The sequence below is a fragment of the Tiliqua scincoides genome, chromosome 1 (assembly GCF_035046505.1).
Source record: "Tiliqua scincoides isolate rTilSci1 chromosome 1, rTilSci1.hap2, whole genome shotgun sequence".
In the NCBI taxonomy this organism is placed as follows: Eukaryota; Metazoa; Chordata; class Lepidosauria; order Squamata; family Scincidae; genus Tiliqua; species Tiliqua scincoides.
In genome coordinates, this window is record NC_089821.1 from 124490701 (window position 1) to 124506987 (window position 16287).

Below are 16287 nucleotides of genomic sequence, written 5' to 3' on the forward strand. Positions count from 1 at the left end.
ATAATAATCAACATACATTTGCTTTTCAATAATGAAAGACATCTTAGAATCTTGATAATGGTGTTTCTTATTTACAGCCCCTATCCTATGCATGTTTTCTCAGAAGTAAGTCTCATGATAGTCAGAAACTTATTTACAGGGAAGTGTGCATAGGATTGCAGTCTTAAGACCCAATCATCTTTGCAGCCCTGAAGTAAGGGACCAAACATTCCCTTTCCTTGAGGAGGCCTCTGTGACCACCACCCCGCTACAAGAAGCAGCACATGCCCTGTTGCCATGGCTGCATCAGCGCTGGAAGGTTGGATAGGATCGGGTCCATAGTTTGGTGATCATTTTCCGAAAGCAGTTAGAAAAAGTCAAGAGCCTTCTCACAGATGTGTTTTCATATAGATCCAAGCAGAAGAGTGAGTTTGAAATTAAGGGAATGGCACTGAGCATGAGAAGAAAGAAGAGAGATAAAGCAACAGCAATAACCGCATGTATTCACCCAAAAAAAGCTTGCAATGAATTAGATGGGCAAGGGGGTGTCAGTGAAGAGAATTAAGAAAGGGTGACAGATGATCAAATTGTCAGGCAATAAAGACAAGGTAGGCAGCTGAGTATAGACTTGAAGAAAAGACCTTTAGATGAGAGGCTGGTAGACCAGAAAGGAGCGCATTGCAATAGGCAGGTTACTGTATAGGAGTGCACATGAGATTTTGTTGCAGTGAGAAAGAAGAAAGAATAACTTCTAAAGATATTGGGTAACTGATACTTTACAGATTTTTGTCATTGTCTGAATTGAACTGAATTGCAGGGATGGGGGATCAGCACTTCACTTTGAGAAAGACATTTAGGTCTAGTAGCAACAGAGGGGAGGACTGCACTTCACCAGTAGAAAGCGGGAATATAAAATGGTAGATATAATTATCCTTTCTTTTATAAACTTAGTGGAGGTACACAGGACCTCTACCAATTCGTTTTGGGTTTTTAAAAGAGATCTCTTATTATTCTTGTAAAAAAGAAAATATAACATCTAGGTAAAAAAGCTCGTATCAGACACTTTTAAAGAAATAATTATACTTTGACTATGGCTGTTTGAGGAAGAGATTCTTTAAAATCCAATATTGAAATGCCAGCATTCGGTCTATTTTTATATGAATAATCTAATACTTGCCACCCAGAGGTCCTTGGTTTGTTCCTCTGCCAAGCCGTTGTGCAGAGACAGCATTTTTTTTAGTACAATCTCTTCAAAGAAGTCTTACTTCAGTGCCAGCAACTTCACATTTCTGTTGCTGAAAGATTACTGGAATCTGCCTCATCAGAGGGTTTGTAACTTGCAAAAAAATGATCAGGCTGCCAAGGGATTTCCTGTCATCACTGTGGCTAAGTAGCAGAGTTTTGTTCAAACATTTGCCCTAAAAAAAAAATGCATTGAGTACCACAGTTAACCTTCCTAACTTCATATCAGAGCTGGCAACAAAATAAATAATTTTAAGTTATTCAATCACCTGCCACATAACCAGATAGCTTAACTGAGTACATTTAGAAAAATGTGTATTACTAAAACCTTATTATACCACTTTGAGGTGTTAAAAGAAATGAAAGGTCATAGAACTTACCAACCAAAAACGTCCATTTAGTTTTGAAGGAGATGCTATCTATTTTTTTCATTGTCTATTATAGTTAACCTTCCAGAACCAAAATAATCTTGGATAATAAAGAAGCATGCACTCAACTTGTGATCCCACTGATTAAAATAGGTCCCGACTGATTAATCCAGTGGTATTCAAACTGGGGCATCTCGACGCCCCAGCCTGAGGGTCATGGTCCCTTTCCCCTCAAGGGGCGGGGGCAGCCAGGAGGCAGTGGCGTGATCCCCAGAATCGCGCCGCTTGGGGGGCTGCAGGGGCTTGGTGCACTTGCCCAAGCCCCCTGCAGCCCCCCGGGGGTGTGGCGAGCCCCGCGTGACCTTCAGCAGGGCTCCCCAGGTCAGGGAAGGTGACAGCGGAGCGATTGCACCCCACTCTGCTAAACCAGAAGTTGTGTGCGATCGCTCCATGTTCCCATTTGACCAGGCTGCAGGGACTGGGGTATACCCTCCAGTCCCTGCAGCAGCCATCCCTGGCTGCGAGGAGCCAGGCACAAGCGCCTGTAGGGCTCCTCGGGTCAGGGAAAGTGAGATTGGCACGATTGCGCTCCGCCTCTGCAAAACGGGAAGCGGAGTGCAATCGCCCACTCTCACATTCCCTGATCCGAGGAGCCCTGCAGGCGCTTGTGCCTGGCTCCCCGCAGCCAGGGATGGCTGCTGCAGGGACTGGAGGGTGCACTCCAGTCCCTGCAGCCTGGTCAAAAGGGAACATGGAGCGATCGCACAGCGCTTCTGGTTTAGCGGAGCGGGGCGCGATCGCTCTGCTGTCACCTTCCCTGACCTGGGGAGCCCTGCTGAAGGTCGCGCAGGGCTCGCCGCACCCCTGGGGGGCTGCAGGGGGCTTGGGCAAGTGCACCAAGCACCTGCAGCCTCCCTGAGCGGTGCAATCCTGAGGAGCATGCCGCTGCCTCCCCCCTGCCCCCGCAAAGACTTACTGCGGGATTCAAACTCCCTGCGAGTTTGAAAACCGCAGGCTTAATCTATTGATTAAAATGATTACGACTTGCAACCCAAATTCCCAGTTTGTAGCTCTTCTCACCTGCAGCTAAATCGGAATATCAACATTTTCCTTGATGTCTCCAATTCAGACTTATTTACTCAAGCACGGAATCCCAGAATGTCATGGCAAGCACCTTGTGTACTTGAATTGACAGACAAGGTTTATAAAGGATTTTGCAAACTGAAATTTCAATATATAGCCTATTGGGAATGATATTAACAATTTATCTTGAACCTTTTCTACATAACTAAATTGGTGATTGTTTGTGAACAGGAGCTCCTGTTCAGCTCCCCATTTAAATTTCGGCACACTTTTCTCTTTGAATTATCTACTTTGTTATAGTAGCAAATCAGTGAATGAAATGCATCCATCACAAATGGGTGGTTATTTATAACTTTATCTCAACTGATTAGTTGGTAATGTTGGATGCAAGAGTCACAAATATGATTGGAAATCGTGAGCAGAACTTTAATTTTATCAACTGGCAGGGAAAACTTTCAGTGCACAGTGCTTGAGTTTGGGAAGCTGCTGGCAAGACAGGGAAGCACAGTCGTCTTTAAAATGATGCCAGGTTGCTGCTTCTGCTACGATACAGGATAGTGTCGTATACTGCAGATCACTGCACCCATGCATATAGTAGCAGATACAAAAAGGGTAAATTTTAGACTACCCTTAGATGATCTGCTAAACCTTATGTGTGAACGCCAAATTCTGTGAACTTTTGGTTGGAGGTATCCCAAAATAGTCTCAATATGGTTGTCCTTTAGAGCAGTGCTATTCAAAATGTTCCATGCATGAGCCATCGGCTGGTGATGGCTGGAAATTCCACAGTAAATTTCCAGGAAAGAAACTATATTAGTAATATAGCACAGATTACAATACCAGTCCCTGACACACTGGGGAAAACAATTGCCAGACAGAGAGTTTGAGAAGCACCGCTTTAGCTGGTGTATGGGTTGAAGTAGTGCTGAAGATGGAAGACCAGATTTGGAACTTAGAACAAAATTAAGGGAAGGACGATGATGGGGGAAAGAAATTAAAATAAGATAGAAGACACTGCCTTAAGAAAATGAAAAAGAGTAACTGGATATAGAGAAGGCTGCTGAAAGTCTTGGTATGCAGAAAAAACAAGGTGTGGTCAAAAGCAAGGCTAGAATTAGTGTTCTGTTTCTCTAAACAGCCTTCTTCAAAGCTGAATTAAGGGACGTGATATTTATGTTTGGTTACATTGCCCAACACACGTTGTGGTGCCTTAAAAATTAGACCTACGGATATATTTGGGGTGTTGATTCAAAAATGGCATCAATTTTGGCCTGTCAACTCTAGTTTTGGAGATACAGCATAGCCACCTTACATGCTGATGTGCAGAAATATAATTGTATATTGTTGTGTTTTGAGAGTATAACTGGATCTGATGCTGTCAAACGATGTCATTTTTTGAATCAGTGCCCCCAAAAGACCCAAGAACAGGTCTAACCTGAAGCATCAGAAGAAAAGATTTTTCTTTTTCTTGTGCTGTGTTGTTGTGCTACTCTTCAATGGAAGTTGTCGCAGCCAATTACTTAACAAAGATTGTTATTCCCTGTCCCAAAGGGACTTGTAAGACACAAGGGAAACACTGCCAACAGTCCCTAGGAGAGATGCTATGCTGGGGTGAATAGGGGCACTAGTTCTTTCCCTGCTAAATTCCTTTTCATATATAGTATGTCATGGAGGAAATGTGGACTGCCTCTTTGTGCACTGCTGCCCTGTGCACAAAGAGGCACCACCTGAGACCACCACCTCAGTTCATGAAGTTACTGCACTTGTTTTAGATTTCTTGTTCCTATAGGGAACTGGAGAGGAAACAAAGGTGTTATCTCATAGTGACAAAATGGGGCTAACTTAGATACCTGTGGGTCCATCCTATCCAACTTTCCAGCGCTGATGTAACTGTGCCAACAGTGTGCGCTCTGCATTGTGCGGTGGGGGGGGGCAGTCATGGGGGCCTCCTCAAGGTAAGGAAATTTTTGTTCCTTATGACAGGGCTGCATTGGCCCAGGAAAGTTGAATAGGATTGGGCCTTTAGGTACCTGTATTCCTGCAAAAAAGAGAGATATTTTTAATGTAATTGGTAAACTCAGACACTTGCCAGGGCACAAACTGGCTTAGAAGGTTTTGGAGGAGACTTCTGGGTACATTCCTAGTTTTTCTTGACCAGTTCAGCTTGTAGATAAGATTGTGGGGAAAGAGGGATGGCACTGATCGATTCTGTTTGAGGGCATAGAAAGCCTGAGTCTGGTCCCAACCTGTAGGTAAGGTGCTGAACAGGTAAATAGCCTAGATATGTTACAATACAGTTAATGCTGTGCACCTGCTGAGTGTTTCCTCCAAGCCTTAGTTCAGTCGCAAATTTTGTTTGTGTGAGAGAATATCCTTTAAAACTAATAAAACCAATATAAGGCTTTGACTGCTGTTCACTATAAGGAGAATTTCAATGTGTTTATCTTTAATTATGCATGTGCAAACGGGAAAATCGGGTCTTTTGAAAATCCTTGGGGATGTATTTTCTGCTTGGTGTAATTTTAATTCTAGTTTAGTTAGTTTGGAGATTTGTGTAATTTGTTTCTAGCTTCAAGAGATGTTCAGGCTTGCCAGTTTGTTCTTGATTAGCAAACAGATGTAATATATTTGCTGGTGCCATAGTTTATTAATTTTTCCTCCCTTGATTTCAGAGCTTCATACATCTGAGAGTGGCATGGCTGAAAATGAGGTCCCACCCCCTTTGCCTCCACATCCGAGTGTTGAGCTGCTCACAGATTATAATCATAGGTTTGAAAATGCTTGTTATTTATAAGTGTGACTTCTGATAGGAGTGCTGTACCTAAATATGTTAAAAACATATGAAACACTTTATGATATTGAATTTGCAACAGGACATATTCATTTAAGCAAACAGATTTCCTAATTTCTGAGTATGGATACACATTTCTACATTCTAGTCCAGTGTTCTTCAACCTCTAGGTTGAAGCCTCTAGGCAAAGCCTAATTTGGGGTTGGGGAGTGGGGTCAAGGTAATCTTTCAAAGCCTATGCAAGGAAGGGCTTGGATTCAATTCAGTAAACTTTTCTTGATATAATGGAATTCTGGATATAATCAAAATTGAATTTTGCCTTATCAAAACAGAGTTCTTGATGTAACAGCCTCCTCTCTGTCTTGCTCTGCAGCTCCTAAGGTTGGCCCTGCTCAGGCTGCTACCTCACAGGGTTGTTGTGAAGCCACAAGAAGTAGAGGAAATGGGACAGGAAGTTGGTGGATTAGGTCCTGGAGGGGGCACAGGATCTGCAATGGGTTTCCAGTGTCAGGGCCGGCCTTAAGGTGATTGGAGCGATTTCACAAAATTGGGCCCTGCCGCTTGGGAGGCCCTGCACTAGGCTTGCTTTTCTCTCCCACCCACCGACACCTTTCCCTGTGTATGGCTTAAACAAGCCTGTACCCCATCCCCCTTCTGCACTAACCTTATCAATAGGTTTCATCTCTATGCAGCAACAGGCGCAGGCCCCTTCCCAGCCCTTCCTTGCCTGGATGCTGCCACTCGCTCTGAGCTCTGTGGTGCTCCAAAAGGATCTGTACTGCTTTGCTCGCTGGGGGGGGGATCTTCCCCATCCCCACCCTGCTCAGCAGCACTTGTCTTGCTGCTTGGCTTATCTCCACACAGTGAGTGAGGCTGCCCACTGCCCTGTGGAGCACCGATTTGAGTGGGGCGCCCACTCAGTTTTTGTTTTTGCTTCTCCCTGAATGTACTGCAGACAGACCTGGGCACCCCGCTGAGCCCAGTGCACAAAGAGCTCAATCCCTTGTGTGTTTACTCAGAAGTAAGCCCTATTGGGGCTTACTCCCAGGAAAGTGTGGATAGGATTGTGGCCAAATACAGATGGCACAAGCTGTAGGTTGGCGAGTCCTGAAGAAGTAAGTGAGATGCCACCCTGGCTCAGCCTGGCCGCTCCCACCAGGCCCGCAGCAGACTCGACTTGTTTCTGGAAAGCTCTGATGAAAAAGGCTGGCTGCTGAGTCCCTGTGTCTGCTCTAGAAAAAGAAACCTCAAGTATGTTTTGTGGGCTTTTGCAGTACCAGCCAACGAACATGAGAGCTGGCTCTGCTTTGCACCAGGAAGCCTCTTTTGGTAGCACTTGAGCTTAGGGCCGTTTGGTGCTGCAGGTGAAAGCAACATGGATTCTGAAGTTGCTTTGGCTTTGATAGTCACTTCACAGGAGGAGGGTTGGGACTCGGGCAGTGACAGTAGGTTAGTTCAGGTGGGCAGTTCCCCCTATCTTCTCAGATAGGTCACCCTATCTGGTCACCCTGCCCCACCTTTTGGAGGCAAGGAGAGCAGAGCTCCTCACCTACAGAAAGTCCTCTGAGCCTAGTAGTAAAAAGAAAAAAAAAGCTACTTCTGGTTTTTCTGTGAAACAGGAAGTGATGTTTTAAATGCTTTATAAGGCATTAAAATCATCACCTCTGGTTTCACAGAGAAACCGGAAGTAGCTTTTGTTTTGTTTTGTTTTGTTTTTGTTTGTTTTTACAGTTAGGCTCAATTTTTTTTTACTGTCAGGTGTTTGTTTTTTTTTGTCTGGCTCTACTGGGCTCAGAGGACTCTCCAGAGGCAACGGGAGCAGCCCTAACCACAGATACAGGATACAATCCATGGATATAGGGGCCCCTCTGTATTATACAGCATCTAATGGTTTTAGGCTCTTTGTAAATACATGTTGATATATGCATCAGATGGTAACTCTCTTTTTTGTGTTTTTTAAAGAATCCTTGTGAATGTACCTTGTTGACTTTTAATATGCCTTATTAATTGGGATGGTTGCAAAATGGACAAGCTTGGGGTAAAACAAAGCTTTGGGCCCTGATTATCTCTTCTTCTGCAATCTCTTCAAGCAAAATCAGATTCAATGCAGACAATAACTCATGCAAGAACTTGATAATAATTTATAATAACTGAAGAGGGGAAATGCATTTATGTCACATAGGGTTTAATTACTCCATTTGTTTTTGAGCTTGTGCCTAAGTTTTTTTCTTCTTCATGGCTTCTCTCCACAGCTTAGAAGCAGATTCAGCAGCATATTTACCAGATCAGCACATCAACTTCAGATCTTTGACACTGGCCAAGCAGACAGAATCAATTAATCTGAAAGCCTCCAAGAGCATGGATCTTGGTAAGAATGGGTGGAATGGCAGCGATAATCCTTTTTAGCCTCACCATGCATTTCCTGCTTTTGTTTTTTTAAAGCACACAGAATTTGAAGAAAACCATTAAGAACCAGGGCAGCAGGTACAGTGGTCTGCCTTCTCTTCGTTCCAGCTATTAGGGTCAGATTTGATTATATCCAGAAAGTGTATGAGCAGGTCTTGCTCAGTTTTCTTTTCCTGATTTAAAAAAAAAAAAAATAGCTGTGAGAGGCTGTCATTTCTACTAGATGAATGTAGGGGGTGGCGAGGAAGACTTTTAACTCTTCCTGCTCCTACTATTTGACTCAAAATCAGCTCTCCCCTACTGTTTTCTCTCTGCAGGAGAAAAAGTACTAGGTTCCTGCATCTTTTACTCTCATAAGTAAGAAAGCATGAAGGCAGTCAATTTGGAGCAGGAAGGAGAAGGACTAAACTTCTCTTTCCATTCCTGAAAGTGACAATTTCCAATGGTGCTTTTCTAGTGTTTAATGTTACACTAATTAACCATTAGCCATTTAGATATTTGATTTTTCTCTGTAAACCGCTTTGTGAACTTTTAGTTGAAAAGCAGTATATAAATACTGTTAATAATAATAATAATAATAATAATAAACAACACATAGGCTGTCCCCAACCGGTCATAACATCTAATTTGGCCTTTAAGGCAGAACTATATGGCTGCATCAAATTTCTCCTCCTTCTTTTCATTCTGATTTCTTCCTCTTCAGCTCTAGAAAATGTATCCTGTTGTCACATTGTGAATTTCTCTGCCACTACAAATAGCACCCAGTCAGTTAAGAGAGGATAGGGAAATCTGCAGCATAAAACCCACCACGTAGTGGAGGAGGAGAAGATGACCCATGCTGGTTGCTTTCTGCAGCTGCCACATACACACGTAGCACCTAGTTTTGGTTTTACTTAGTTGAAAAAAGTGTTTGAAAACTGTTCTCAGTGTACCTTTTTAAGCCATTTCTGCCCAACACTGCATATATGCAACAGGGATAAAATGTGTACACCCTGTGGGCTGGGCAGAAATGGGTTAAAACAAGTGTTGCATGGCAGTTGTCATGTGGTTCAGAGATATTTGAAAAACATCTTAGTTTGTAACTTTAATATAAATTTTGAGCATGAGTCTGGTCTGCTTGTTTCAGTGAAGGACTGAAAGCAGCCCCTTGTTTCCTTTGCCATTGTTGCCAGCAGAGGATTTTATCCACTGCAGTTCCTTACATTTTTTTCTGTGCCTGAAATGATATTTGCACAGTGGGGAAGCAACAAGGTTATTAACAATATATCCTGCATAACATGGACAACATGTCTGTCAATGTCATTTCAAAAGCTCCGTTACATACCAGAAAATCTGAGAACAAGACCCAAGCCTGAAAATTTGGCAGAGTTTATCTCTGAAATAGATGTCTAAATGTTCACATGAGCAGATAGAAAGGTTTTGCCTTTAAGCAACATGTAGATTACTAGGGAAAAACCTCAGCATCCACAGTAAGAAATAATAAAGTTGAGAACTTTGGCTCACTTCTACAGGCCTATGATTGGTGGCAACCTTATGTCCTGCTAGCTGTTAGAGCAGTGCAGAATGTATTGAAGTGTGGCTGAAAATTGTTTCCACCCTGTAATATGACAATTTCATCTGAAATTGCTTTCTGTGGAGAAAGGTGGCAGATCCTTTGCACATGGTTATGGATTGCAGGTGGATATTTCAACCCAGGTTTTCATGTTGTCTCCAGCAAGAATAAAGGAACTTGTAAGATTCTAGCTGTGTTCAGGCACCATGCTGTATTGGAATCAAGATCTGGAGATGAGGTAGATGTGGTGTCAGCAGTGGCCCCTTGGCCTGGGCATCCAGCAGAGTGTGCTGCACAGCTGCAGCCACTTGAAGGCAATAGGGTCCTCAGGCATAAAAGCACCTGATGAAGGGAGAGTTTGGTGTGGGTAGCAGAAGGAGGAAAGCTTGAGGAAGGACAGACTGAGGAATTGATGGCTAATGGACTGCTGGAACTGCTGATGGACTGATGTGTGAATGGACTTTGGAAGCTGCTGGAGTAGAAACTACTGGAGACACTAAGACTGGTGTTTGGCTGCTGTGCCCAAGACCTGCTGAGGACCAAGGCGCTGCTGTAGTGGCGGAAGGCTGCTAGCAGGAAGGAGGACCTCTGTAGGTTAAACAGGCGAGCTACCCTGGTGGTGGGGTCCAGCAGTACTGCAGGGCAGAACCAGGGTCATTTTTGAGGAAAGAAGGGGAGCTAATTAGCTAAAAGTGGGCATAATTCTCCAGGCAGAGCTTGGACTGGGAATCTGGCAGAACACATGTTTTTTGCACTTGCCTACAATATAAGGATTTATATTATCCAAGCATTTTGCATAGAACCATAGTCATATCAAAAGAACATATATTAGGTACAGGTAGCTTCCCTGAGGTACAACTAGAAGTTACAGAGTTACAAAGATATGTAGTGCTAGTACTATATTATTTTTAATTGGGCCTCAAGGTTCCCTGTATCCCTGTCCCTCACTTTATATTGATATCCAGTTCCCTGGGGAGGGGGGTTCCATGGGTACAAGTGACCCTAAGTGGCACAACTGGGGGAGCACCATGCAGCTTTGAGGGCTGTCCACAACTGCTGCCTTCCCTGAGGTGTTCTGAGGGCCAGAGAGGCCATGCATGCTCAGAAGACCTTTAAGACCTCCAGGGGCCTTTAAACATCACCAAATTTCTTAACATGCTAAATGACTGTGCCTTAGAGCAGCTAGTTCATCATGGGTTACAAGCCATGTTGTATATGTGCAATCCCCTGATTTTAGAAATGGGCTATGTCAGAATGCCAGATGCAATGGAGGGCGCCAGGATGTAGGTCTCTTGTTGTCTTGTGTGCTCCCTGGGGCATTTGGTGGGCCACTGTGAGATACAGGAAACTGGACTATATGAGCCTACGACCTGATCTAGCGGTGCTATTCTTATATTAGATTGTACCATAAGGATGGATTGTACCATAAGGAAAGAAAGGTTCCATCAGGATCAATCCACAGATGACCTAAGTTAAGATCCTTGTATCAAGTTTAGGGGCAGCGAAATGAGTAGAGCCCCCCCTCCATGTTCTGTAGCTTCCCGCTGCCAGTGGAGGTGCTCCAATCCATGCTCTATCTCTTTCCTGCTCCCTGAGAGTGAGGAAACTGCTGCGGCTTCCTCCACCTTTTAATTTCTCTAATCCCCAGCTGCTTAAGTAAGTGGTTGAGTAGAGTAAATGATGGAGAGGAGAAACCACCCATCCTTTTCCCTTACCCCCAGTTTCTGCTACCTTGTCCTAGGTGCAGCTTCCTTGTTCTGCTCAGAATAGCACAGCATGCTGAGTTCCCAGCATGATCTGCTATTTTGGTTCATTCTTAACAGGACCTGAGTTGAGCAAAGAGGTAGCATCCAGATATAAGGAGAAAGGGGTGACTCGGCTCCCTCCCTCCCGCTGCCATCAGAAGGCAGTGATCCTCTTTCTTACCCCCTTACTCTCCTCCAGGAAGCATGCTTCCGGATTTTACCCCCTTACTCCCCTCCAGAAGCACACTTTGTGACTGCTCAAGGAAGGGGTATGGTAAGAGTTTTGGAAAGCAGGTCATGTATGCCCCCAAGAATGCAGAGAAAGTGGCCATCCATTCCCCTTGAACTTGCTTCTTCCTCAGACAGGACTTTTCCACAAAACAGGAAGTATAAGACATGGTAGCTTTGCACCTACTGTTTTGTTGTGAAGGTCTGTGTGAGGAAGGAATGAGTGAGGAGGGGGAGCTGAATTGTCAGCTTTTATGTGGTTTTGGGAGGCATATGGAGGCTTTGTGTGAGGCTTGGGCTGTCTCTGGAATCTGTGGATGTATTGAAAGGACCTGAGTCCTACCTTCTTGAGATCTGGAAAGCTTCCTCGGATTTTCAGGCTTCAGCAGTTTGAGGGCCCAATCTTATCCAACTTTCCAGCTCTGCTGTCGCCACAATGCAACCCCATGGTAAGGGAATGCATGTTCCCATACGTTGAGTGACTGCCCCTCTGCTACAGGATGCAGCGCACACCCCATTGGTACAACTGCACCAGCACTGGAAAATTGGATAGGATTGGGACTCGAGTCGCTTCATTTCAGATACGTTTCCTCCACAACTGTGGAGGATTAAGAACTTGCTTTTAAAGAAATAGATAAATGAGATTCTTAGGGTTGTAATTTTGATGCTGGACTCTGGATTGTATTCTTGTCCAGTAGAACAGAGAATTTTCACTGCAAATGTTCTCAATCTTTTCCCTAAATGTTCAAAGGATCAACACTGAATTAAATTATGGACGATCCAGAGTTTTCAGCATTTCTGTGAAAACTAGGACATAAAAATATTTTTAAAAAAAAATTCACAGACCACAAGCACAAAACATATCTTTGTTTGGCCTGCTTTCTGCTGAATTTTATGTATGCAAATATTTGTCTTACAAGAGTAACTTTTTGTCCCAGAAGCTTTAAAAGAGCATGGGGGATGTGAATCAAAAGTTAGCTATGTATTATGGTTAAAAATAGCTGCCCTCCTTTGAAGTTCATTGCTGACACCGCAAGCCAGTTTAAACATTCGGCCTGTTTGTTCAACTGGTGGTGCAAATACTTTATGCACTGAGTGACATGGCAAGTAACTTTAGTGCAGTTGATGATTGACAGCCCAATCCTGAGCTCTTCAGTGCCGGCCGTACAAGCAGACTGCCAATGCTGGGGGTCACAGTATGCTGTAAGGCACACCTGCAGTACCCTGCATCTTATTGGCGCCGGCCCAACACCAGTCAGTGCTTTTCCCAGCCCAGGCTGGACATCTTCCAGAGCTGGGTAAAAGCTCCTGGTGGTGATAAGGAGGTGTTGCGGGACAGGAGGAGGATGGGGCGGTGGAAAGAACCAGGGTGGGAGGGGGTGCAGCTGTTGGAGATCTGCTCCGCTGGATCCTGAACTCCATATTGGGCTGGAAGGTCTGACATGGAGTCTTTCAAGTCTGTGCCAGCAAGTTAGCCGGTGCAAACTTGAGAAGCCCCATTGTGGGGCTTGGGCATTCCCAGGGGAAGGGAATGAAAGTCCCCTTCCTCCAAGGAGACCTCCGGTGGCTGCCACAGGATGCAGCAGTAGCTGCTTTGGCACTGCTGCACCCAGCAGCAGTACTGCCTTTAGGATTGGGCTGCGAGTCATTTTTATAGTCAAAGTAAAATGCAAAAAATATGTTCATTTTCACTTTTGAATGGAGATTATTTGCCAAGCATTTGTTTTTCAAAACTGGACAGCTTATGTTGGTCCTGGGGACTTATATTTATCCATGAGTTTGCTGGCAACATTAATAGAGTTTGCATCTATCAGCCTCTGTGGTCCAGCTGTAAAAAAGAAATGAACGTACCCATCTTATAGAAAACTTGCAATGATACATAGCAATTATAAACCTCCTTGCACAATAGTTATTGATTTCTGGATGTACTGATTAATTTGAGCCTTTACAATCAAATTAGTGCTCCTGATTATTTGTGTAGACAAAAATGTATGCGTAAGAGTGGAAAACTTACTTGAGAGTAAGTATTCCGGGGGGGGGGGGGGGCTTGTGCCACGAAACAGAGCCAATAAAATATTCAAAAGCCAGTGTGTGTTTTTGTTTTTTTGCCTGGGAAGATATGGAGTACCAGTTGACAGTTTAGTTTTTGGTTAACTTTGTTTTTGAAAAGCAGTATACAAATATACTTAATAATAATTATGAACTTATTCATAATTGAATAAGTTCAATGAATAAGTTCAATGAACTTATTGAATAATTATGAACTCATATTATAAGCTGGGGGCTGAGCAGATAGATAACACAAGCAGACAGGCAAGTCTGAACCATGGTTTACCTGTTATTCATTTGGAAGCTCTGTGTTCTGGTGCAGACCCACTTAGTGGGCATAATGCCCCAAGGCCTTTGGAAGAGGGGAGGAGGTTTCTGTTAACAACCCATGTAGCCGCTTCTCCTTAGAGAGGGGTGATGTTTCGTTACCAGCCCACTTAATGGGTGCACTGTCCCGGCTGCTGGGGGAGGGGCAGTGCTTGGTTACAAACTCACTTGTGGATTTGTGGCCCCTTCTTCTTTGAGAGGGGGGGTGTTCTATTAGCAATCATTTAATGGGTGTTCTTCCCCTCCTCCTAGGAAAGGGGTGATGTCCAGTTACTAGCCCGCTTGACAGGATTGTGGCCCTTCTCCTTGAGAAGGAGGATTTTTCTGTTAACAGCCCGCTTAACAGGTGCTCGGCCCCCACTGCTTTAAGGGCAATGTTATTACTGACCCACTTAACGGGTGTGCTGCCCCTGCCCAGTGGGAGAGGGGTGATGTTCTGTCAACACCCTGCCAGCAGGTATGCTGCCCCTGTTCCTTGAGAGAGGGGTGAGGTTGCCAACCCGCTTAATGGGTGATCAGCTCCTCCTCCAGCGGGGGAGGGGTGAGGTTATGTTAGCAATGTTGCTACCAACCTGCTTAACAGGCAGTGTTACCAACCACTTTAATGGGCGTGCTGTCCCTGCTCCAGTGGGAGAGGTGGGATGTGCTGTCAACAACCTGCTAACAGGTATGCAGCCCTTATTCCATTGTAGAGAGGGGCAGTGCCGCCAACTCACTTCACAGGTGAGCAGTCCCTGCTCTGGTGAGGGAGGGGTGATGTTCAGATGAAAACCTGCTTAGCTACCGCTACTCATTTAAGAGAGGGGCGATGTTTTCCAGCCTGCTTGACAGGCTGGTTGCCGCTGTGCCCGGTTGAGGTGCTGCAGGAGTATGTAGCACATTCAGTGGCGTGAGCAGGAACCCTGTTCCAGCACATGGATGACTCCCCGCTGACTTTATTCCAGTCTAGGGTGGTCTTTTCATGTGCCCTCATAGCCCTGGAGTTGCAGCCAAAGGAGTATAGCCTTCATTCCCTGCGTATCAAAGCGGGTTCTGCAGCTGTGGCATTGTGCCTGTCCAGGGGCAACATTCAGCAGATAGGACATTGGCGTTCTGGAGCTTATAGGCGCTACTTTTGAATCTTTTAGAGGCAGGATCCTTCATTGGCACCCCCCCTTTATGAGGGGGTGCTGCAAAAGCAGGGGTTGTGGCAATAACTTCTTTCTCCTTCTGCAGGATGTGGTGAGAAGCAGGTTCGTGAACTGTCTGCGGCCATTCCATGGTAGTTTGGGCCCGCAAGTGGGCAGCTGTGAGGCAATTTGGAATGCAGCTCAGGCTCAGCCCCGCCATGCAAGTTGGCTGGCTGGCCAAATGGGGGGTGCGGTGGGGCCAGCTGCTGCCCACAATGGTGGAGTAATTGAAGGAAAACTTGTCGCCTGACGTATTGGTGGTCCACCTGCATGAAAATGATCTGTGTGGGATGTCCAGGCTGCCCCTCAGTCCCAGAGCAGGCAAGGAGCTCGCCACCCTTCCGGGTTGGCTGCCCGGCATCAAGGTGGTCTGGTTGGACTTCCTACAGTGGCGGGTGTGGCGTGTTGCCAGCCGCTGTGCTAAGGTGGAGAGGATGAGGAGGAAGGTTGCCAAAGAGATTGGCCAGTTTGTGGCACGGACTGGTGGATGGGTCATTGTGCACCCAGCCATTGTCTTCTCGATGCCTGTTCTCTACAGAGGAGATGGGGGCACTTGTCTGAGCAGGGGGTGGACATCTTTTTGAGAGACCTGCAGGATAGCCTTAAGGCGCTTCTCCTCCTGTTTGGGAGCAGAGGGGTCAAGCGCTAGGCGGATGCCTTCTTGTGGCAGGTGGTGCGGTAGAGGCATGCTTGGGACTTTGGAGTGCACCTTCAGACAACATAGGCAGGGCAGAACCCAACAGCAGTCCTCAGGGGCTCAGCGGCACAAGGACATTGACTGGGGCCATGGCCGGGACCACGGGGATCGTCCTCAGTGGCTCGAGGTGGCACAGCCTGTGGTCTGGCTGCCTTCCCCTTATGGGACAGTCCTGGATGAGCTGCGTCGCCCAAGAACAGGGTGCAGCTTGGAGTCGGGTGCACATCCAGCCTGGGGGACAGATTTGGTTCTGGGGCCGCCCAGTGGTCCCACCTCCGCACCACAAAGGGGTTTTCGCTGCCCCTGCAACTGCAGGTCTCATCCTCCTTTCCATATTAGTTGTTGTTGGCAACCTTCAGTCTCGAAAGACTATGGTATCGCGCTCTGAATGGTGGTTCTGGCGCAGCGTCTAGTGTGGCTGAAAAGGCCGATTTGGGGGGTGACAATCCCTTCCACACCGGGAGCAAGTGCAGTCTGTCCCTGGTCTGTCTCCCTGGCTATGGGCCTTCCTTCTTTGCCTCTTTGCCTAAGTCTGTTGGCCAAGTGTCTCTTCAAACTGGGAAAGGCCATGCTGCACAGCCTTTCTCCAAGCAGGCCGCTCAGAGGCCAGGGTTTCCCACTTGTTGAGGTCCACCCCTAAGGCCTTCAGAT

The 16287-nt window shown here is 45.7% G+C and overlaps 1 protein-coding gene across 2 annotated transcripts in view; it reads left to right on the plus strand.

Annotated features, from left to right (window-relative positions):
* Nucleotides 1-16287, plus strand: part of PARD3B (par-3 family cell polarity regulator beta) — a 540299-nt gene that overhangs the window by 231924 nt on the left and 292088 nt on the right. For both annotated transcript variants that reach the window (XM_066623090.1, XM_066623172.1), the window contains 2 exons: nt 5345-5441; nt 7716-7831. In XM_066623090.1, the coding sequence (XP_066479187.1) occupies nt 5345-5441; nt 7716-7831 (213 nt within the window). The remainder of the gene's footprint in view (nt 1-5344; nt 5442-7715; nt 7832-16287) is intronic.